Source organism: Ctenopharyngodon idella, chromosome 21, assembly GCF_019924925.1.
Source record: "Ctenopharyngodon idella isolate HZGC_01 chromosome 21, HZGC01, whole genome shotgun sequence".
Lineage (NCBI taxonomy): Eukaryota > Metazoa > Chordata > Actinopteri > Cypriniformes > Xenocyprididae > Ctenopharyngodon > Ctenopharyngodon idella.
In genome coordinates, this window is record NC_067240.1 from 28,557,196 (window position 1) to 28,581,373 (window position 24,178).

General features: G+C 38.7%; 1 protein-coding gene across 4 annotated transcripts in view; it reads right to left on the minus strand.

The window, feature by feature from the left end:
* The window catches only part of LOC127503994 (gamma-aminobutyric acid receptor subunit beta-2), a 117,128-nt gene that overhangs the window by 41,449 nt on the left and 51,501 nt on the right, over nucleotides 1-24,178 (minus strand). For all 4 annotated transcript variants that reach the window (XM_051878289.1, XM_051878288.1, XM_051878291.1 and 1 more), the window contains exon 5: nucleotides 13,052-13,134. In XM_051878289.1, coding sequence (XP_051734249.1) covers nucleotides 13,052-13,134 — 83 coding nt within the window. The remainder of the gene's footprint in view (nucleotides 1-13,051; nucleotides 13,135-24,178) is intronic.

Below are 24,178 nucleotides of genomic sequence, written 5' to 3' on the forward strand. Positions count from 1 at the left end.
TCGTTGGAATGCATATGCAAGTCTTCAGTCAATTTTGCATGTAAGGAGTTGTGCCCGAGCCTAGAAGCTCATGATGCTCTCATGATGATCTCTTTTGGCCTTGAGGACATTTTATGTTCTGCCTCTTTGGACGCTGTGGAGTTTGGCAGGGGACAGACCGATGCTCTCCCCCTAAGCAGTCAGGAGGCATGGTCTTCACTGTTTTATAAGTTGGCCTGACACAGAACATTATGATGCTGAGTCTAGACTAGACAAGCATGTTATAGCTGGCTGTACTGCAAGTCTGCTCTTGAGGTCTTAGAAGCAGCCTTTCTCAACGCATGTGACAAACCCTGCTACCTCTGACTTCACCACTATTTCTGGTTTAGTAGATCAGGGGTATTTAGAGATGACAGCGGTCAAGGTTTATAATGTAACTAGTGTTACAATGTTTTAAAGGTCATCAAATATGCCATGTCAGAATGTTTATTTTGGTTATCTGCATGTATTTAGTTTGTTTTGGTCATTTGTGTAGGTAACCTGGACTCCTATAATGACGGGCCTGCCGATAGTAAGGGCAGGGCAGACATTTTAAAAAGAGTGTTTGGTAAGTTGGCATTGGAAGACTACAGAGTTTAAATCTACAGTAGATTCTGAGTCCAATCGGCCTCTGAGGATGGAGAAATCATGTAATAGATGTTAGAGGTGTTTAATAAGTGCACGCTCTTGTCTGGATACAAGCGTTTGGACTATGCTCTGAAGACTCTTTACTGTTGGAGGTCTTTCTTCATCGGAACATTCAAATGTTGCAACCAGCCCCAGAGAAAAAAAAAAAAAAAATGTTCATGGACTGGTGAGTAGTACATTTTGCTATTATTTTTCTAGTCATGTACTATGGACTGTTGTGTTGTTTGCATTGAGGTAATCCATGGACTTTCACCGCTTGGAGTATTTCATTTGGTTTTATAAAAGAAATCAAGAGTTTATTGAGTATTTTGCTTACTTTTGTTTAAAAAGTTGCATTAATATTGTGAATACAGAGTGGTTTGTGGGGTTGTGATCGGTTCATATTCAAACTTTTTTTGTTGTTGTTGTTTTGTTGTGTTTTGACAAATTAGTAAAAGGGAACAATACAGTGCAATTCAAACTCCCCTTGTGATAATGAATCAACCTTTATTTGAAGAGTTGCATTTGTTATACATGGTAAAAAAATATTGTTGATTTAACTTAAAAATAAAGTAAGTTACCTGGTTGCCTTAAAATTTTGAGTTCACTGAAATTAAGATAAACCAATCTCCTTCATTGTATTAATAAATAGAAACTCAAAATATTATGTTATCCGCACCACATTAATTATCTAAGTGAATTTGACAAAAGAAAAAAACTTATGATAATAATTTTTATGAAAATGTTTTTTTTTTTTTTTTTTTTTTACAGTGATTTAATACAACGTTCAATACACAGGTGTAATAATGTTTTATGTGTATAATCCTGGTTCCCTGAGTATGAAATGAGACACTGCGTAACTCTGCCTTTCTCTTTATTTACTCTTCTGCTTCCTTCATCGAAATCTCAGGATTGATGATATGTGCATATCATTAAGTGACACCTCATGGGGTGGTGCTAGCGCCATCAGCCATTGAACTGGCATGTTTTTATGGGCCTGGGGGGTGTTCCCATAGTGTCAGCTCCTAATGCAGAATCTTGTTCCCTATTTAGGGAACCAGGGTTACATATGCAACTGAGAGGTTCCCACAATCTTAGAAAACCTGGATATATGAGGTAGCTTCATTTTGAAAGTGAAAGACACTGGGAAAATCAAGTAAATTAATGCAAATCTAAATTGAATATTCACATATAGTTATGCCAAGCTTTAAAATATTTTATGTAGAAAATGTAAAAATATTTGAAAGGGGACTTTAAAATATGCTTTTTTTTTTTTTTTTTTTTGCCTTGCCTTTTGTATGTAATATAGCTGTTTGTGCATGTAAACAATCTACAAAGTTAGATAGCACAAAGTCCACGCCAAAGGGAGTTCATCTCTCCAACAGAAAACAACTGCCTTAAATGCATCATTTTTTTTATATTGCCATTGTTTCTAGAAAGCAGCTACTTCACCATTTTACACATTTCACACTTTTTTCCCCACTGCAAAGGCAAAATATAATTACATGGACTTCCAAAGGCAGAAGAATTGAAGAATAAGTAATTAAAATGTATTTTAACACTATTCCTCAGCAGTACAAACAAAACCTTTTATTCTCACTTTTTTTTTTTTCTAATGATTGCTTCCTGAACCTTGCAGTTTGGTGCCATGATGTAGAGAAATTACACATTTATAACATCACATCTGAAATGCAAGAGGTATTAAAAAAATAAATAAAAAAAATAAAAATGAAAAACCTCTGTAAACATCCTGCACAAGTCTTGCTTGTGAAGGTGGTTCGGGTCAATTAGATCATTCTTCTTGACTGTCATTGTTGGACTCGGGCTCTGATAAAACTGATAAAACATATGCCATAGTTAGCATAGTTACAGTATATTTACAGCATCACATGCTCTAAGTGGTAGACTAATCACAACAGACAAGGGCCGGCTGAGCAATCAGAGCAGACTATACGCTTTCTGGAAGCCGGGTTTTAAAGAAACAAAACTAAAACAGAGCGTTTAGACAGAGGGTGAAAACCACCGAAGTAGATTAATTAGTAAAAAGGACATTCAGAAGAACATTCAGCTCCTAAATCTGGATCCTGCTTGCTTGAATTTATTCATTTTCAATTAAATTAATTAGTACAATTAATTATAATTATTTTAATTTTTTTCTTCTTCTTTTTTTTGCTTTCAGGAACTAGGAGGTGCCCATAGATCAAAATATGTTTTGAAAACAAAATTAGGGAATATCACTGTGGTTGTGGTTGTGAACCAATGTGCTAGAGATTTAGGATTTATAGATGAACTTACATCTTGACTTTTGTGAATGACACTGAAGGACTATTTGCCTTTGTCTTTGTTGTTCTAATCTTGACTGTGTATTTATGCGTCATTGGAGTTCTCAGCATTGACTTATAATACCGATGCTGCTACGATATCTGCATCTTTCTTCTGTGACCTAGTGGGTATGTGGATAGATTTGTGTGCCAGCTCCTTTATTATTGTACCTTTATTAGAGTTACATCCGGTTATACGTCATGGCAGATATTCGTTTTATAGCTCTCCTCGGGGCTAAGTCGCAGTTCATTTTTCCATGCATGACATTTTCTCAAGGCATATACAGAGCAGCCAACAGCTGTACGGCAGCACAGTAAAATTCTATGATGGAGTAGGAATTGCACAGAAATTCCTATAAACACAGAATGCGTAATCTTGGCCATCTATTTATTGTGACCTACAAATTGTTTTGCAAACATCTGCACTGCACCTCAACTTTCCAATTAGAGTCGAAGGAAAAATGTGTATGCTGCAACTTTTGGGCTTCCTGTTTACACTAATGATGATGCATTTCATGCCCTTTTGAGGTGATTTCCTATTTCCGTGTAAACTATAATGAGCAAAGATTTGTTAAAGTTTTTCTCTATTGCTAACACATGAAACGATTTTCTCAAAAAACTATAAACACAATCTCAGAACTACACACCAACTTATACAAACCTCAAAATATCACATTAAAATCATGTATTTTAGTCAAAAAACATTTTCTTTTGTCAGAATCAAACTTTAGCTTCAGATAGCATACAAAACCTAACAAATACACAGACTACTTTCACTAGCGAGATCAGTTCACTGTAATAAAAACCTCTAATTGGATTTCTATTACAGTATACAACATAAATGAAAAGAGTGCAGATACTGTAAAATACAACAGTGAGCTTTAGGAAAAAATAATTTTCATTACACTACTGTAAAGTGATCTTACAGTAGATCAAAGCCATTACTAAAAAACAATAGTACTAGAATTGGATCATGACTTCCTGAATTTAAATAAAATTATTAGGTGCTTAATTTTTTATCCATACAATTTTACAACCATTAGATGGAACATTAGCTTTTGTTGTAACGTTAGCACATAATCTTTCTCATAGAGTTTAACCAGTGTTGTTGGCTGAGGATCTGCCTCCCTTCATATCAGTGTCATCTCATCCCACAGGACCACATCTGAGCTCAACGACAGGCTCATGACAACGAGGGAAGGCACAACAAAACTCTACTGACAGTGCTTGGTGAGAAACACCTGATGTTAACTTCTTCACAGCTGTCAGAAATTTAGCATTGAATTTTCTGGTTTTAAGTTTCTCCATGAATGCACTAGGTGTCTGTAACACACAGCGAGCCATGCTGTAGCTGGACTGCCATACATCCAGTGGCCACCTAGTTTCACATGGCCAGACTTTTTACAATCATCATAAAATCTGGTCCACATTCCAGCTCAATCTGGCTAAGAACTGCCTATTTAGACATAATATAAATCTGCCAAATTTATTGCATTTTTATATGCATTTAAGTGGCAGGTTGCTTGGAAAAAGAGCATAGTACTGCAAAAAAATAAAATGTCCGGACTATATGATGAGATATTCTGTACCTGCAAAACTAACAAAACAGAAAACAAATCATGACATAAATTTATGCTTGAGGATATCTAGTGTACCTTCTGCTAAGTGCTAACAAAACTGTCAAATGCTGAAAATGAAGAAAAGTGGTTATAGGGAAAATGAAGATTGCATTTGGACTCTTGTGTTTTATGTTATTTTTGATAAGTCTTGGCTTGAAAATAATCAAAAGTCAATTTTATTATGAAATTCAAACAAAAAATGTTGCTTTGAGCATGGGAAAGTCATTCAATATCAAGCTTGTGTCATGTTTTCACAGAGATGTGTATTTATATTTCTGTTATAAATTCATGCCAATATGAGTTCATTCAATGTTTAAAAAATGTGACATGTATGAATGTGATGTTCGGAAGGTAATACCTATAGAATGTACTGAAATGTTTAAAGTTAGGGGCTCTTTAAGTAAGATTTAGTAATAAAGCATAATGACCAGGTTGAGTTGAAAAAAAAAAAAAAAAAAAAAAAAACACTTTAGAAAAGAGCATATTACTAATATTCATAAATATATTCTTAAACATTTCATGTATTCTGACTTATTTACACTGTTAAAGAGTTGCATTCTCATGCTAAACATGGCCAAAGTTTCAAAACACGAGTTGGACGTATGACAGTATTTTTGTGCCAAATATACTACTTCCTGTTGTGGACATGTTTTGCCAAATTTTTTCGAGTATGGCCTGTATCACATAATAAAGGGCGGAATTCCTTGTATAGGCACTTCTCCCTGATAAGCGTGCGCACACACAACACCCAGAGAAAGAGCAAGAGCCGCCCATCAATGCACTTCGTTCGGGATACGGAAGCCGAGAGATTTTTCAACAATGGCTGTGTCCCAATTCAGGAGCTGCACCCTTCGAAGGCTGCATACGTCATCGAGGCAGTCTCATTTAAGAAAAATAACCGTTAGATTGCAAAGTAAGAAAGAAATTACAGTATTTTAAACCTCACAGTGAATATCAGTCAATTTTATTACGGTTACTTTTCTTAAATATGACATCCTTGGTGACGTATTCAGCCTTCAAATGCGACCTCCGGAGGATGCAGCCTCCGAAATGAGACGCAGCTCCTGTCACCAAAGGAGTGTGTTTTTGGTTATGAGGGAATGATTACCCTTTTCAGCTTCCCAAAGAACCCAGCGTTAAGGGAACAGTGGATGAAGTTTGTTTTTCTGGGGCAGCAACGGAGTTGTGCACGTATGTTTGTTTGTTCCCGGGATTTCAGTGAGGAATGCTTTGTAAACAAGTCCCAGTTCAGCGCTGGATTTGCAGATCACGGGTGGTGAGTAAAGCTGCATCGGATGTCTGTGTTTTGTTGGCAATCAGCGAGCAAGTGCATATAATGTAAACAACACAAACATTTTTGTTCCCTTTTTATTTATAATGATGTCACAGCTTGCAGACGATCTCTACGCAAAAGCTGGACATGCTCGTGACTCTTTAGCGCCGCCCACGGCCCCGACAGCAGGCACGCCTCCAGGAGCTCGGCTTTTTTCGGAAAGACTCTGTACAGCTTATGTATCTTTTATAAATATAATAAAACTAAAGACTTTTCGGAGATATGAAGGATGCAGTATTACTCTATAATGCAGTATTATTTCCTTTTATTAAAGACTTTTCGGAGATATGAAGGATGCAGTATTACTCTATAATGCAGTATTATCCCCCCCCCCCCCTTTAATTTATGTTTATATGAATAAATCTTATAATCTGATTTGTCTCAAAATTGTTTGACATCTTTAGAGTCCATTTTCTCTAGTTTTAATGACAGCCACCATTTAAACATATCTTGACAATGGTTTTGAGTAGAATCAAATATATTGTTAGAAAGCAGAAAAAAAAAAAAAAACCTTGAAATCTAATAATCCTGTGTGTTGGTAAAATCTTGCATACTCTGAAAGTTGATTAGCACCAACTAGTAAGACTGCAACTGACAAATTCAGCTAGCTCTATTGTGTGTGCGAGATGCATCAGATGGTGCATAAATAGCCTGCTGGGAGTCCCATTAGAGGATGACCTGGCCACCTGACCCCACTAACCATTTTTGCAAAATGACTTGCTATGCATTCAGTATACATTCATCAATATGTGCTCACTGGGAAATGAACCCATGACCTTGGCATTGCTATAGGTAATGTTGCAGTTCAGCAGACGCTCTCAGAACACACTGTGTTCTCAGAAACCTCTGTGGAGCTTACTTGAAAGAAAGTAAAACTTGTAAAAAAACTCGGACAGAGTTTGTGAAAGAAAAAGGCAAAACCAATTAGGCAAAAGTTCATAGGATTCTCCCAGGATTTGAGGTTATAGACACATTATGCTCACTGACAGGATGTCAATACATGTCAATACAGAATGACATTTCACACTAGAAAGAAGGAAGGAAGGAAGGAAAGAAAGGAAGGAAGAAAGGAAGAAAGAAAGAATTTCCCAGTTGAGAAACCATGGACTTGGACATCATAATGCAGTTCCACAGGCTCTTATACTGGAAACCAAAGTAAAACAAGGAAGGCTTCTTGCGTTTTCAATTTATATTAGCGCTAACCATTAGCTCTTCTCTACAATGTGTTGGAGTTCACAGGAGCACAATTAGCAAGTGTGTACACATGCCCTCTCCTGATCTCCTCTAGCTCTCAGCTTTCTATCTTCCTGCTTTAATGACAGCAGCCAATGGGCCATGCGTAACAGCAGATGCCGGAGGATTACTGCTGGATCTCCACTGATTTCCCAGCGTACGCCGCATATATAGAGTCACAATTAGATTTGATTAGGCCTTTTCTGCTCATGGCGCTGTGTAGCATGAATGCTGACTGGCTCTCTTTATCTCTTGGCTTTATGAGATGAAGGTCATCCTAATTAAGGTAACGGTGGAGTACGGCTGGCTTTTTACACACACACACTGTGCTCAAACCGAAAATGTGTTTCTCCTAGAAACAAAGAACCCTAAGAACTCAGTATGAATTGCTGATGATTGCCAATCAAAATGATCAAGATTTTAATGCTATGACATCCTTTTAGACAATGTTATTTGCACTGCAGTCGATTTGTTTTAAATATCTAATACTTGAAACCAGTCGTGGCCTAACAGTCAGAGGATCAGACTGGTAACCCAAAGGTTGCAAGTTTGATTCTCAATACCAGCAGGAAATGAGTGAGACGCCCTTGAGCAAGGCACCTAACCCCCAATCGCTCCCTGGGCGCCACAGCAACATTAGCCGCGTTTCCACTGTCGGGCCTAAAGCGGGCGTGCTAGTGCATGCCAGGGCCAGTCGCGTTTCCACTGTCACAGCTCGGGCTTGAGGGAGTGGTTACGAACAAAGGCGGAGTTAATCTGTGTGTGGAGACGGAGGTGCCATGGATGATTACATGTAGGTGACCAGCTAACATCAGCATTAAAGACTTTTAAAACATTTTAGCTCAAAACTCACTTTCAGACAGCAGCAAGTGTTTGAAATAACTTCTGTTTGTGATTCGATGTGGATTCTGATCACCAGGACTATGCACGCTATTACCATAGTAAACATGGTAAATACGACAGCTTGAAGAAATCAGACAAATCATATCACAATCATGTATTTATTTTATCTGTCAGCATGTCTCATCTCTTAACGGACTGTCTGAAATCCATATTTAGCTCCGCATATTTCATAAAATAAAGCAACTATAAAGCAAAGTATTTTTGGAAAATTTGTAGAAATTATCATTCTTTGTAAATACGATGTAAACATACTGCCCCACGACTACAAATAAACAGAAACAGACACGACTGAATAAGGTGTGTCCTCTTTCTTTTGTGAAATAATAGTAAATACCACTTTATTTCTGTGATTAATGTTATCTTGACACAAATTAATTCATTATGATCAATTTGTTTGGTAAAACATCAAACCTTGGGTTTTGAAATCTTTAAGTAAACAACAAAATGCCAACAAACGCCTGCTTTTATCATGTTCGCTTTACGATCTCGCTAGTTTCCAGTGATTTCTTTCTGATTATTTTTCTGATGAAACTTCCATTTGTTTGTGAAATGATGGGTTTGTGTGACATTGTTCCAGAGAGGCGTGTTACGGGCGGGTTTTAGTGAAGCGCTGCGGAGCTTCTGGCCCGACGGTGGAAATGCAGCGTGATTTTGGGCTCGTGCTACAAGTCCGGGGCTATTAGCCTAGCCTGGCCCGCTGAAAGCCCTGGCTCGCACTGGCCCGACAGTGGAAAAGCGGCTAATGGCTGCCAACTGCTCCGGGTGTGTGTGTCCACAGTTTGCAGTGTGTGTGTGTTCACTACTCCTAATATGTGTGCACTAACTGGATGGGTTAAATGCAGAGGACAAATTCCGAGTATGGGTTCACATGTCACTTTCATTACTTTCAAATATATGTTCTTACTTTGTTTGAAGTCAATTCAGATAATGATATTCTGTAATAGTACTGATCAGAACTCATCCAAAGGCGTCTCATAAGGGAAACATTGCTGTTGTGACCTTTTATACTGCACCTAAATATCAATCTCGTGACATTCCCACCTCCGTGCAGAAGATATGTCAGTACAAACATCAAACTTGGAGTGCCACAGTCAGTCACAAGACATGCAAAAGCCAATGACATTTACAAAACAGGCTCATTGGAAAAACGTACCTGTGTCAACATTTTTGCAAGACGCAAAATACGTACCAATACGTACATATCAGTGCAGTTTCTAGCAGAAATGAACACTAGAGGCAGTAAAACAGCAAGCACTTTTAATGGTTTTCATACACAATTATGATTACAGGGCCAGATTATGGATTAATAAAGACTTGTTTTCACGCGGCTCCCTGCACAATGATGTTATGACCTAAAACACTTTTTTTTTTTTACCATAGTGGATGATTTGTAAACGTATATATTTTGGAGTTTGCATCACTTACCCAGCTCTAGATGTTCAGTTTTACTGATGTAATAAGCTTGCGATGCGAAGAGCTCGGGTACGAATCCCGTGAAAGACGAGTCACGGTAAAAGAGCTCACTCAAAGACAAGAGTTCAAAAACAAGCTAAAATGCCATGGTTTTGATTGCATTTTTATGTCACATTTGTTAGTGTAGGTGTACATTATTAAACGTGATGGAGCATTAAGCTTTTAGCGCCACTCACTGGACATTTCAATTCAAGAACTGCGGTGATACGTACAAACTCCAATGTAATAAAATGTTGCTATTCATGTTCATCTGTTCTGGAAAAAAAACTAAACACGCTTTTAGAACCACTCACTGGACATTTCACTGTGAAACTGTCGCGAAACGTACACAATGCAACATATTTTGCAAAAATGTTGACACAGGTACGTTTTTCTAATGAGCCTGGGCTGGACATTTGATATCATTGATGTCAAACCTGAATCAACACATCATGGCAATTTCTAATGTGTGCAAGATTCCATGGCTATGGGAAAGAGGATGATTATCGGTAAAAACCCTCTACATACATTATGGTCTGTTCCACACAATATCATATGACTTTAGAAATTTGGTATATAGCGCACACATTGTATGTACTACTTTTAGCCCACACAGTTTTCTGACTCCTGGACCCGGTTTCACAGACAGGGTTTAGCCTAAGCCAGGATTAAGCCTTAGTTCAATTAGGGCATTTAAGTAGCTTTTATAAACGTTCACTAGGAAAAAAAAAAAAAAAAAAACATTACTGGTGTGCATCTTGAGACAAAATCAATGGCACTGACATATTTTAAGATCTGTCAGTACAAGTTATTTTCAGTTACAACAGCTCAAACATGCATTTTAGTCTAGGACTAGCTTAAGCCTTGCCGGTTTTACAGACAAGGCTTAAGCCTAGTCCCAGACTAATATGGAAGTTTGAGCTGTTTTATCTGAAATAAACTTACTGGCATATCTTAAATTATGTCAGTGCCAAGCTACTTAAATATCCTAACTGAACTAAGGCCTAATCTTGGCTTAATCTAAACCCTGTTTGTGAAACCAGGCCTGAATGTTCCAACTATGATTCCAAAAATGACTACAGAGTCAATAGCTACAAAAAATAAAAAATAAAGAGTCTCATTAGAGTATGTTGACTGATCAATAACAAATTCTCATTACTGTAATGCAAAAAAAAAAAAAAAAAAAAAAATGCTGTTCTCATACTAATGTGGAAAACAATAGAATTATATTATTTATATTGTAAATTACATCTGTATATTATAATTTATGCTTCTTTTTTTCAATTTTTGCTTCTTAGCACACTACGAAAGCCATCCTGTCCAGACAATACTATATATACATACAGTGCCTTGCGAAAGTAACTAAACCCTCTTATGTTGCAACCTCATGCTAAATGTTTTATTTTTGTTCACATCGATATGCACTTCATACCTCTTAATAAAAAGGCAAAAAAACATATTTGTGATAACATATTTGTGATAGTAGTTGCTCTGACAGGCATTTTCACAGTTAAGCCATGAAGTCAAAGGCACTGCCTGCAGAGCTCAGAGACAGGATTGTGTCAAGGCACGGATCAGGGGAAGACTACAAACACAGTGCCCAGACAGAGAAGCATGTTTTTCAGAAGCAGGACTTGAGGGACTGTTCATGGTAGAAGGAAAGCTATACGCAACAAAATACAGAGATATCCAGAGCGCTCAGGACTTCCGATTGGGCTGAGGGTTTACCTTCCAAAAGGACAATAACCCTAAGCGCACAGTCAAGACAACATAAGAGTGGATTAGGGATGTGAATATTCTTGAGTGACCCAGCCAGAGCCTGGACACAAATTTAATCAAACATCTCTTGAGAAACCCAAAAATTGCTGTCCACCGACAGTCCCCATCCAACCTGACAGAGCTTAAGAGGATCTGCAGGGAATAATAGCAGAAACCTCCCAAATCCGGGTGTGTAAAGTATGTCACATTATACCAAAAAAAACTTTATACTAAAAGGCTGTAATCACTGTTAAAAAGCGCTTCAACTAAGTACTGAGTTAAGGGTCTGAATACTTATGCAATGTGAAATATGAACCTGCTTAGGGAGTGCAGGTGGAACCTGTCCTATTTAAACCTCTCATATCTAGTGTCTGGTATTCCCTAAATGCCACGATCTAAAGAGTTCTGTGAGGCCTTCAGAGAAAGAAAAAAAAAAAAAGGTTGTGGATGCCTATGAGTCTGGCAATGGATTTAAAAAGATCTCCAAATTATTTGCAATATATAATTCCATTGTAAGGAAAATCATCTACAAGTGGTGCAGATCTCAAACAACTAGCAAATTCAGCCCAAGAGCAGACAGTCTGATGTCTCCAAGAACCCCGAAATTTAATCACAGGATCTGCTTATAAGTTTTGCAACTGTTGGTGTCAAAGTGCATGCATCTACAATCAGAAAGAGACTGCACAAAATTGACCTGCATGGGAGGCATCCTAGGAAAAAGCCTTTGCTGTCTAAAAAACATTAAAGCAAGACTACAGTTTGCCAATGAGCATATAGGCAAAGACCAGACCTACTGGAGTAATGTGCTCTGGACAGACAAGTTGTTTGGCCACAGTAACAGCAGACATGTTTGGCACAGACCAAAGACAGCTTTTCAGGAGAAGAACCTCATACCAACCTCATAACAACTGAGAAGCATGGTGATGGAAATGTTATAATTTGGGGTTGCTTTGCTGCCTCAAGGACTGGACGGCTTGCATTCATTGATTCAACAATGAATTCAGCATCATAGCAATGAGTGCTTGAAGATAACATGAGGCCATCTGTCCAACAGTTGAAATTGAATTGAAAGTGGACCTATTACCCAGGATAACGATCCTAAACATGCAAGAAAATCCACCAAAGAATGGCTCAAAAAGAAGAAATGGAGAGTTATGGAATGGCCCAGTCAAAACCCAGATCTGAATCCCATTGAAATGTTGTGGGGGGATTTGAAATGGGCAGTACATACAAGAAAACCCTCAAACACCTTGCAACTGTAAGAATACTGCATGGAAGTGTGGTCAAAAAGGCCAGCAAGCCGATGTCAGAGACTGGTGGACAATTATGCAAAACATCTACAAGAAGTCATTTCTGCTAAAGGGGGCAATACTAGCTACAGAAGCCAAGGATGTACTTATTTTTCCCACAGAAGAAATTCACATCTACAGATATTTCTGTTGAATAAATGATTGAAAAAGCAATTTTTTTTTCAAGTGGTTGTGTTCAAGTATATCAACTTTATTAATAGGTCCTGATTCAAAGAGGATCAATGTATTCAAATGTTTGCTTGTCCAAATATGTAAAAAAAAAAAAAAGCAGACAATTTCCATCGGGTGTACTCATTTTTCCTCTTTTCGAATATATATTATATATATATATATATATATATATATATATATATATATATACACACACACACACACACACACACACGTATATTACATATATGCATTTTTTTTTTTTTTTTTTTTTAAATCACATGAATATGATTAATTAGTGGAGAGATATTCTCACGGGACACTCACAGCTCTCGATTTCCAGTGTGCAGTTCTGCTCATCTAGTGGGTATCTGCGCAAGTCCATCATGCAGGCGGCTGTGGTGGTAATCCTGTGCACACAGAGAGTGAAACTATTAGTCACAAGCAACTATTTCTCTATAATCCTCTTCATAGAGTCAACATGTCCATGCTGGAGCCAATTACTTCCAGCATATTCTTTCACATTCCTTTTTTTTTTTTTTTTTTTTTCATCTTTACCCATTTCGTACTTTATTCCTGTAATGTATTTTAAGGTAAATTGAAAAAAGGGAATTATTTAATGATGGTTTTAAAGATCAGTTTCCTGAGCCCCCCAAACCACCTGTCATAAACGACAAATTACATTTTAAAGGGAGAATCAGTGTGGCCTGCTCCAGCTGAAGGACACTTAAAGTATTCTGAAGGGTGCAAGGCATTTCTGTTTAAAACTTGCTTGCCTGAAGCATTCTGCATAAGGTTACCTTAATTATAACTGCAAAATTCATGTTTTCAGCTGTTAAGATTGCTGTGGCCAAATTTATGTAAATTCCATTATGTCATTCAAATTTATGTCATTCAGATTTATATTAGGTGCACGAGAACAACTAAGGGTTTTAAAATCCCAAAGTAGGATAAATAAACACAAGGTTCAGAGTAAATCACAAGCATGCTACCCGAATAACATGATCATGCAGCAAATTAACCATCAAAGATCAAAAACTCTTCGCTAACAGCCTTGCACATCCAATCCGATTACTGCAGGATAAAATCAACCCGATATTGATTATTTGTTAATTTGTTGAATTGCTGAGTATATATATATATATATATATATATATATATATATATATATATATATATATATATACACACACACACACATTTGGTGTTTTAGAGTACTAAATTGTGCTTTATTTATAGCTGTGTAGAGAATTACTCTAAATTAATACACTTCCTTTTGATGTTTATGACTGTAAAGTCAAGTCTAAAAAGTTTTTACTTTTAGTGAATTAAATAGTCCTTGTTTTCCTCTTCAACATAGAAAGCATCTGAAATGAGCAGTAAAGAGCTCGGGTTTAAACTAAGTAAAGGCGTTTTCAGTACTACAGATATTTACTGCTATGGTAGGTGCAAGAGAAATCCTCTTGTAGGAATTGATAGATGAGAGAAAATCTGTGCCCTAGTTTCCAGTCATACCAGAATCACCTTGCCTCCATGTCGTAGCTAAGTGGGAATACCAAAGAAAAGAGGGCAAGCAAGAGGGGTATTAATATCTGCTTTGATGTATACGCTACAGTATATTACACTGGTAATAGTCCAGGAGCATCTGAGAAAGACTTGCCTTCAGCTTCTAGTAGGGGGCTAGTCTATTGCTCACTTTAATATCAAGGTTTCTTTAAAAATGCTGATAAATCTGAAACTTTAAGAGGAAAAAAAAAAAAAAGAATACCAGAGCAGTAAAAGAGCCAATCTAACCAGTGTCAGATCATGTTCCAGCCTGGCCACTGACTACTGAATACAGAACTCATGCTCAGTTCAAAACTCTATAGAGGCCGAAATAATTACTCCAACATTATTTATGTAATTGAAAGTAGAAACAAAGAGATACATTTCTTCTGAGTTATAAAGGCTCCTGCGGTCTGCTTATTAATACTGAAAAGCTATTTGTTTTTTGTTTTTTTTTTCAAAATAAAGTATGTTCTGGTTTTGGATGGTGAGATAATTAACATTACATCCATTTTGGAAAGGAAACGGCAATGACAGGCAGCTGGCCATGTCTAGGACTGTACTCTTTCACCTTTCAAAGTTATAACCTGCCAAAATCACTCAAGCAGAATAAGGGCCCGGGGTGTGTTAGCTGACTGGCAAGCCTCGGTGAGAACTAAGAGGGAAAAGAATGATATGAATTCCTCAGGGAGAGCTTGTTCAGATTGCTAAATTTGCTACCAGAGCTGGCAGCTGTTGTTAAGGTAGAAAATGGTGTTAGTGAGAGTGATTCAAGGTAAGAGTGTGGTAAAAACTACCAAACATATAAGACTCCATCAGCAGTACTTCCCCCCAGAATAAAGTGCATCAAAACAAAGTTAGCTGACTTGCATGAATACAAATTTCTCCAAAATTGAGAAATTATAAGCACCAAGTTTGGTACTGATCGGGTGAGAGTGCAATGATAAATTCAGCAGAGACTAAAGCTTGCAGCTGGCTGTGTTCCTTGGTCATGTGATCAGGATCTTGAGGCTCTCTTCCTTTTTCAAAGCATTTGAGGATGGTACATTACTGCATGGTATCCCTCCAGGACACATATGTTTAAAGTGGCCCTGGGTGAGGTGGAGTCTTAAAAAGCACTTATTGACTTTAATTTTATGTTACATTTCAACATAAAACTTAGTACAGTTAGTATATTCTATGATGTAATTCGAACCAGTGCTTAAACTGGGTCATACTATTGCAATTGTCTGACAAAATTGAGCATGTTGATTTATTTTCTTGAAATTGACTTCAAGTGAACTGTATTCCTAGCGTGTGATACCATTTATATACAGATGTGAAAGAAAAGATAGTTGCCATGCTTAAAGTGTCTGTATACAGGGAGACAACGTCTCAGATTACACATGTAACCATGGTTCCCTGAGAACAGGGAACGAGACACTGCATCTAGCGCTATGGGGAACGCCTCCATGGGAACCGGTGTCTGAAGCGCTATCAAATCACGGCAATCATATTGGCCGGCGACAGCCTATGACGTCACTACTAGTGCGACCAGAACGCACATAAGGGGCACCTAGAGAACAAGTCGACCACTTATCGTCTGAAGGGACTGTTCAGCAGGCGGCCCCGAGGCATGGCAGGGAGACGCAGTGTCTCGTTCCCTGTTCTCAGGGAACCATGGTTACATGCGTAACCTGAGACGTTACCTTTCGAATGGGAACTCGCACTGCATCTAGCGCTATGAGGAACAAAATACCAACACCGTCATGCTGAGAGGAGTGCATGCAAAAGAATGGCTGACAAGAAACAGATTGACAATTTCAACAGAAATGTCAAAATCACTCCTCCTATGGGTCTATAAGCCTCAAAGAGGCCCACAAGAAATATCCAGGGGCCTAACAAGGCCGCTCAAAGGTTTGGAACCAACAACTTCAAACAGAAGGGGTCCTTTTAAGGGAATGTGGCCAGGGAGCCAAAGGGCGCCCCGACCAGTCACTTCTCAGTGGAGCATAGTCTACCCCTAATGCCACCAGGGAGGCTGACCTGGTCCTACTTTAGTAACCTAGTCTGGCCAGCAACCTGTCTGTTACCTAAACAGAGTCTCTAAAGCACTTGCCTCCAGAGGAGGCGTCCAGAAAGAGGGACTGCAAACTGGCAGTAACCAACTCAGACCGGATCGTAGAGACGGTCATCCTGGGGAGCAGGACTCAGCATAGCACTTAAAACCCTTGCAATCGAGGGGAGTTCCTCCGTTCAACCTAGGATCTACAGAGCGCTTCTAAAACAAGGCACTCTGGAGGCTGAGTACTCTACATAGGGTCCCTAAAGAGAGGCATACCTCCAGCTCCAACCAGAGCTGATCTACCAAGGGAGTTCTTACTAAAAGAATCTCTTAAACCTTTAAGACCAACTCAGGGAGCAAGGTCCTCTATATGACGACCCACACAAGAGAGGGGAGTACCTACACCCTAAAATACTGATCTACCAGGGAGGTCTCACAAGAGACCTTCGACCTTCAGACCAGAACTCGGGAGCGCTGTACTCTAAGGAACGACCCTCAGTGCGAGGGGGGTACAAACTAGACTCAACCGAGACAAGTATTGACCAAGCTCAACGCAAGTGCCAGGGAGACTCCTGAAGAGCCTACACTCTGATATAACTCTAGGGAGTTAGGATACAAACTTAGCTGGAAGTGCTAAGGACCTACTCGACCCAGAGGATCGCCTTCCAGCTGGCCCGCTCGAGGGCCAACTACTTGCTAGCAGATCTAGAATTCCAGGGCTAGTATCAGGGAGGCTCCACTGGAGCCTGGGCTACCTGATAACCATCTGCTCAACTAGGACACTCAGGAACCTAGCTCAACCTGGAGGATCGCTCCCAAGGAGACCTAAGGAGGGCCAACTACATGGTCGCAAATCAAACTCCAGCAGAAACAGCCACTAGAGGTATTGCAGGCTTGGAATACTCGTTTACATTGCCATAACGAGCCGTGTACTCAGCATAAAGCTTTCTACCCTTAAAACAAGAGGAGTACAAATCTATGCGACCGGGCTTACGAGGAGGCCTCAGATAGGGCCTACCACTCTGGCTTAACACAGCCACAGGCACGGGGCTAATGCTCGAGCTCTAAGGGAGCATGCTCACCTCACCCTGAAAGGAGGGAGTACTTGATACGATCAACCTGAGCATCACTGGTGATGGGCAATATGGGGCACAGAGCTCTGAGAGCGAAGTGAGCTAAACCCGAAAAAGGGCTCAAGGGTGAAAGCCTGAGCAAACCTCTTGCTCCAAGACAAGAACGACCATCTGAGCTCAGCTCTGGAGGAATGGAGGCCTCAACAGGAAGAAATTCCACAGGAGGGGCCTGCAACACTCGACCTCGCGACTTGATAATAATCAAGGAGCTTATGGCTGAGAGATTGCTCTAAGCTCGAACCAGATTAAGCTACTACCAAAGCTCTAGAGAGCGGAGACTTCAGCATAGTGCTTTCCACTCTCTAAATGAGAGGAAGTCTAACAGTTCTTAAGGATAACCACCGTGGAGGCATACTACGAAAGCCTACAACACCTGGCTATCTGTCTGTGCCTAACACCAATAGGGAACTAAAGCTCAGCATAGCGCTTTTACTCTAATATCAAGAGGAGCCCCAGCTCAACCTAGGCAAATTAAGGAGGCCGTAAAGCCTGCTACTCGCCTAATGCAGAAGGCGAAACCACACCAGGGACGACTCTCACAAAGAGAGGAGGCATACTAGGATCACTAGCTGCCAGTCCTAAGCTGGAGAGGCTCTCCTAGGAGTAGCCTACTCCGAGCTACGGCATGCTAGGAGGCGGAAAAGCTACAGCATAACCGCCTCTGTCTAAAAGACACTCCCAGAGTACTAACCTAGGCCAGATATAGGGGCGGCCCAAAAAGAAGGGCCGATACACACGCACTCATGACTTTCCTGGAGCTCAATGGAGTGGAGACTTCAGCCTAACAACTCTAAAGAAAGGAGGCCGGCTCACAACACACAGGTGAACTCACCACCTGGAGCTCAATGAAGTGGTGGCTTCGAATAGAGACTCTCAAACGAGAGGAAGCCAGCTCACTCACCACAGGGTAATGTCAAGCCCCAATATATAAGTATATATATATATTACTGAAGTTTTAAGTAATTCTTACCTAAAACACCGTTTTGAACAGCATTTAGACAAAACAGTCCCTGAAGACCAAAAGAGGTTGACTTGTTCTTTAGGCACCCCTTATGTGCGTTCAGGTCGCACTAGTAGTGACGTCATAGGCTGTTGCCGGCCAATACGATTGGCGTGATTTGATAGCGTTTCAGACACCATTTCCCACGGAGGCCTTCCCTATAACACTAGACGCAGTGCGAGTTCCCTTTCGAAAGGGAACAAGATGACGGTGAGTTAGAGGTCAGGTTACACATGCTCAGACAACAGTCACTCCAAAGGGCATTTCCCCATAGTGTCAACACCAAGATGTAGCAACCTAAGACATTTTAATGAAAATAAAATAAGGGCAAACAAACCCACGTATTTATGATTTGTATTCTTTTCACACCATGCTTAACACTGGCTTAATATTTTTAGGTATAAAATTGGATTTATCTGATCATTATAACGTGTTTTGACTGATCTAATTTGTACATTTTATTAAAAGCTGTATTAAACAAATTTCAGACATTTAATTCAGTATTATAATAATCTCTGTATTTGTCATCACACAAACATCTGCAATGTTTTAATTAGTTTTATAAAAAAATAAAACCTAAAAATAATCTGCAGGGAACATTCTGAGAAGGTTCCCTTTAGGTTATAAAAATAAAACTGTATTTGAACAGGAGCTTTACATACCAGTAGTTCTTTGGTACAATATGTATAACAAAATGTTCAGTTATAAACCTACTCTTACAATAACCATTTTGTTAATAACCCTCTGTCAATCTCAATGTCTGTGGCATGGGCAGGGATACAAAAAATGAAGAAGTACAATCTGTACTTTTTACAAAAGCCCTGGAGCTGTCAAACGTCCGCCAGATGACACAAAACTGACAAATAAATGGTCCAAGTAACACGGAGGAAGAGTAAAAATTGTTCATTTACATATACTACCGACAAAATGGGTTGAAAATCTGTGCAGTTACGCTTCAAAAATAACTAAAATAGGCTGTTTAATGGCTGTTTTAAGCTTTGAGGTGGAGTGAAATGTCCAATAATGAAGTGTTTCAGAAAGTGTTAAGACAAACTGTATGAAGGAGGAAAAAAATGCAAAAATGCTGGAAAGTGGACACTTTCTATGCTATTGTATTCATGAAGTCTTTCATGAGACTTTAATTGTCACTGCATCATTCAGATAAAAACTTTGATTTTTTTTTTTTTATTATTATTTATTTTTTTATGAAAACCCCATTAGACAACAAAGCCATCTGTTTTACTGCAGGGCTACAACAATGCAAGTCAAACAATCTTTAATTAACAGTGCAGATTATATATAATGGCAAACTGACTGCCAAGTAAACAAGGCAACAACTAAATTATTACTTTCATGCGCAAAAACTTTTGACTGGTGTACCCAAGCTTAGTTCAGAAGAACAAAAAACTAAAAAATTATATATTTAATTCTAAATTTTATCATAAATGATGAATTTGACCTGAAGTAACAGAAAAAAAAAACAGCAAACTCTGATGTACTTGAGCAGAAAGTCATACAATATTATACTCAGTCTGTTGTTAATGCAGATTTATGAGGCACTTGGTAACTCATCATATAATTTTAATGATGCATTTCTTTACTTCAGCAAGACAGTTCAACTAATGTAAGGCTAATTATACTATAATTAGTTATACATAAAGAGCATATCTCAATCTAATTAGTAGATGCGCTCATGCATATTCATATAATCAAGCATGAGTGCATATAATAGCTTAAGATCTTACATGTAAAGAGGCAAAATGTGTCAGTGAAGTCAAATGCTCTCACTCGCATTTTGTTAGAGGTCAGTTGCTTTATGAAAGGTCAGTGCTCATGACAATGTCAGTCAACTTATACCAATACCAGTGAAACTGCATGGTCCTTGATACCAATTTTTAGATGCTGAAACATACAATATGGATGTATTGACAGCATCTAAAAGGTAAACATTATTATGTATTTACAACTAAAAGACATTTAAGAATCATTCATAACATATGTTGGTGCTTGTTACACATTTAAGCTAAGCATTTAAAAACATACAGTGTACACTACAGTCTCCCTATAGTCTCACATAACTGGAAGGTCTGGACTCTGGTGAAGGTATGACGTAAATTTGTAGACCAACCAGCAGTTAGCATCTGGTTTCCTCAACACAAACCTAATATGATTTTTCAATTGGCTTTTGGATTTTAGGAGCCTCCGTAAAGATGATAATTCCGCAAATAACTGCAATTGCAGGTTTCAAACAGAGATGGCGACAAAGAGGCAAAACTTGCAGACTGCAGCTTTAACAAAATGCACTTACTAAAGGTTTAGGGTTTGGTTTATTGTTAACTAGGCTACTTGTAATTGTGTTTGATTTACTGTTATTACTGTAGTAAACACATGTAACAAGGATGCATTTAAATAAAGTTACTCAATTTTGCTTCCAATGTAAATCTATGTTGTTGTAAGGATGTTTAGATCGTTTTACTAGAGAACAGAATGAAGTTACCACTATGGGTTTGCAGCGAAGCCAATATCTGTATTTGTATAAATGGCAAAATTATTTGTGTCTTTATTCAGATAAAATCAGATGTGAGCCAGGTGTAACCAGAAGTTTGTCAAAAAGCCACCATTCTTCTGCCAAATCGTGATTTTGTCTCCACCATATTTTGAAAGCCACTGAAAAACAGATCCAATGCCAGTTTAAATAGATCCAATGAAACAGTACAGTACATTGAATTCTGATGGCTGAAACAATTGATGGCTGAGAACTGATGTTGAGAATATCCTAATATGTACACCTTAACAAATGCAGCTTCTACTTGCATATTTCTGTGACCTTTTTAGAGCAGCACTTATAGGAAATCCGCGTGCGGTGTGTCTGGTTGCCATAACTTCACACTCCTGCTGCTGCACATCTGAACTTTTATAGACTTCGTTCTCTTGTTATGCAGAGAGCCTGTGAGTAAGACAAATGAGATTGGCCTCCATAAGTATCCGTCACCTTGAGGTGCAGTGAAATGTTACTAGTGGACAATTTACATTCTCTGTCTAGCACATGCTAAACGTGTTCGAGGTACAGCATTACAAACTGCGGGATAAATTGGCAATTCAATGGGAAATAAATTATTCATGAGAAAATGTTTGAGGACTGTGCCTATTAGTCACAACATTATCCTATCTTAATCTATTTGAAAATGCCCTTGTTGTGGATTGAGCCAACATACACGTTACAGGTAATCTCTTATGCACACAGACAGCAGTTTCAATTTTTATCTATTTTCCCCTAAAACTCTAAATCTCTGAATGTCATCTCCGTGGATATATAATGTGGTTTATTTTAGAGACAGTATAAATATTCACTTTGCTGCCATAACTTCAACAGATGCCAAAAATTTTGTTCCATGTCCTCTTGGTGTAAATGTCATTTGACTGTTTGTTCATTTCACTAGAGCTCATATGAGAACAATCTGATAATTCCATACAATTATCTAAATAAGGTTAAGGCTTTGCCAAGTGTTTATCACAAATTAACTCTTACGCTGCATTCACACGGGCGTAGGCGTTAACGCTTCTCATGTACTTCGAATGGGTGACGTCACGTGTTGCCGAACTGAACTGTGGGTTCACGTTGCTCGTGGCAGAAGTTGAAAATTTCACAACTTTTCAAGCGCCAACGCAGGCGTCAGCCAATCAGATCACTTTATGCAAATACAACACTGGAAAGTAATGCGATTGGCTGTTGTCACTATGAAGGTCGCGTCAGCACCAAGCTTCAAGTATTGACGCCGACACCCCGTGTGAATGCAGTGTTATGTCAGGGTCAGAGTCTGTTTCTGTTTTATTTTGGTCCATTAGTTCCCTTCTGTGTTTGTGACATGTTCATTTCAGTTCCCTGTGTTCATGTCCTCATTTGCTGTCATGGTAACTGATTGCGTTGTGCACCTGTTTCTTGTTCAGTTTGCTATTGTCTGTGTATTTTAGCCCTGTTTTATTATGTTGGTTGTCCTGTATTGTCTTTACTTTGCTAGGAGCTTATTAGCTCCTAGTAGCCTAGTTTAATAAATACACGTTTAATAAATGCATGCTAAGTAATTTGCTGTTTTTTTTTTTTCCCACAAACATAATATTAGACATACTGTTGCTCTAGTTCACAGCATCTAGCAGTCTGTGGAGTCCTTTTCTGCTGCAATTAACAGACAGACCGCAGAGAATAACAAAAATCAACAACAGACTCCAGAAAGTTACCTCACTAATGAACCGGTGGATTTTGCATGATAATAATGAGGACAATGCTCAAAAAAGGTGATTTTATGTCTGACATATAGGGCCTTAACTTAAGTTTCAGGCAGGGTGTTTATTAGGGGTGGGAGAAAAAAGAAAATCGATCCATCGATGCATCGCTATTCTCTCTCCAACGATTCTGTATCGATTCTGAGCTTAGTTTTTAACCAGATGCGCAATGACTCTGAGTGTGCTTTAGAAGCACCCGTATTCTGCTTGCATCCAATTCCTCACACAAACACACACACCACTCAAACCTTCTGTAAAATAATCTTTCATAAAGTTCGTAAAGGTTGAGCAGCAAAGATGAAGAAAACTCACTCATAGTTCTTGAACAGGTGAAGGTTTCAAGGTTTGGAGCTAAACTCTGCAAGGACAGTGGCCATCCAGGAACTGAGTCTGACACCACAACTAAATACAGAAAACTTCTTTATGTGCTTTGGCCGTTCATTTACACGTCAACGCCGTTTTGGGGGCCTGAAAATGCAAACTTTTGAAAATGGGTTTCAAAGTGCAAGTTCCAACTACTGGGATGAAAATGTGATGGGTCTTAGAATGAATGGCAGCTGATGCAGTAGGGTTACACAAAACCTGAGAGGATATTCTTCAAACATGACAAACTGAGAACAACCAAACAGCTCAGAGAGAATAATGAGCTGAACTCCTTTGATCAAACTACAGTTTAGTGACAGATGAGATTGCACTGGACACTAGCACTCTAATGACTGAAGAGCTAAATGGCCTCTGCAATAATATGCCAGATTTGTAATAACAATTGGCAGATTTGAAACAATTGGCTAATTGCTCTTTGCTCCAGAGAAAGGACACGAGAGGTTATGTGATGCCAACTACTACTGCACAGCCAACAAAGCATGTGCTAAAAGATCCTGAAGTCCATCTAAAGGGGATGAGAGAGAGGGGCTATAAAATTATTCAACTTCTTTCCACAGGCAGCCCAAGAGGCATGCAGTATTTCAATAAAACCTTATTAGTTTCTCTTTAATGGTTACATTTTCATGTCAAAGGCAAATCTGTTGCCAGCTGGGTCAAATTTTGGGTAACACAAGAATACTGTTCCGTCATTAACTACAAAGAAACAAATGAGTAATGCACTATTAACAATCTAGTAACTATTATTAAAAATAAACTCTGATTAACGGATATGGTAGTTACCTAATCAGTAACTATTATTTGTCATACCTCCCAGAGAACTACTAAGAACTATATACAGGTTCATAATTAATGTGAATAATGCATAATGTATAATTTATTCTAAAGTGAAGATCATGGTAACCCACTAGTATGTGGATGTAAAACTAATGTGTTTATTTTCTGTAATCAGTAATCTGTAATCTGTAATCAGTCTCTGCATTTTAGCCTGTTACTATATTCATTAATTTGGTTTAATAAAGTGAAAAGGCTGCATTGGGATCCACTTCTCCTTCTCCTTGCCTGACCCT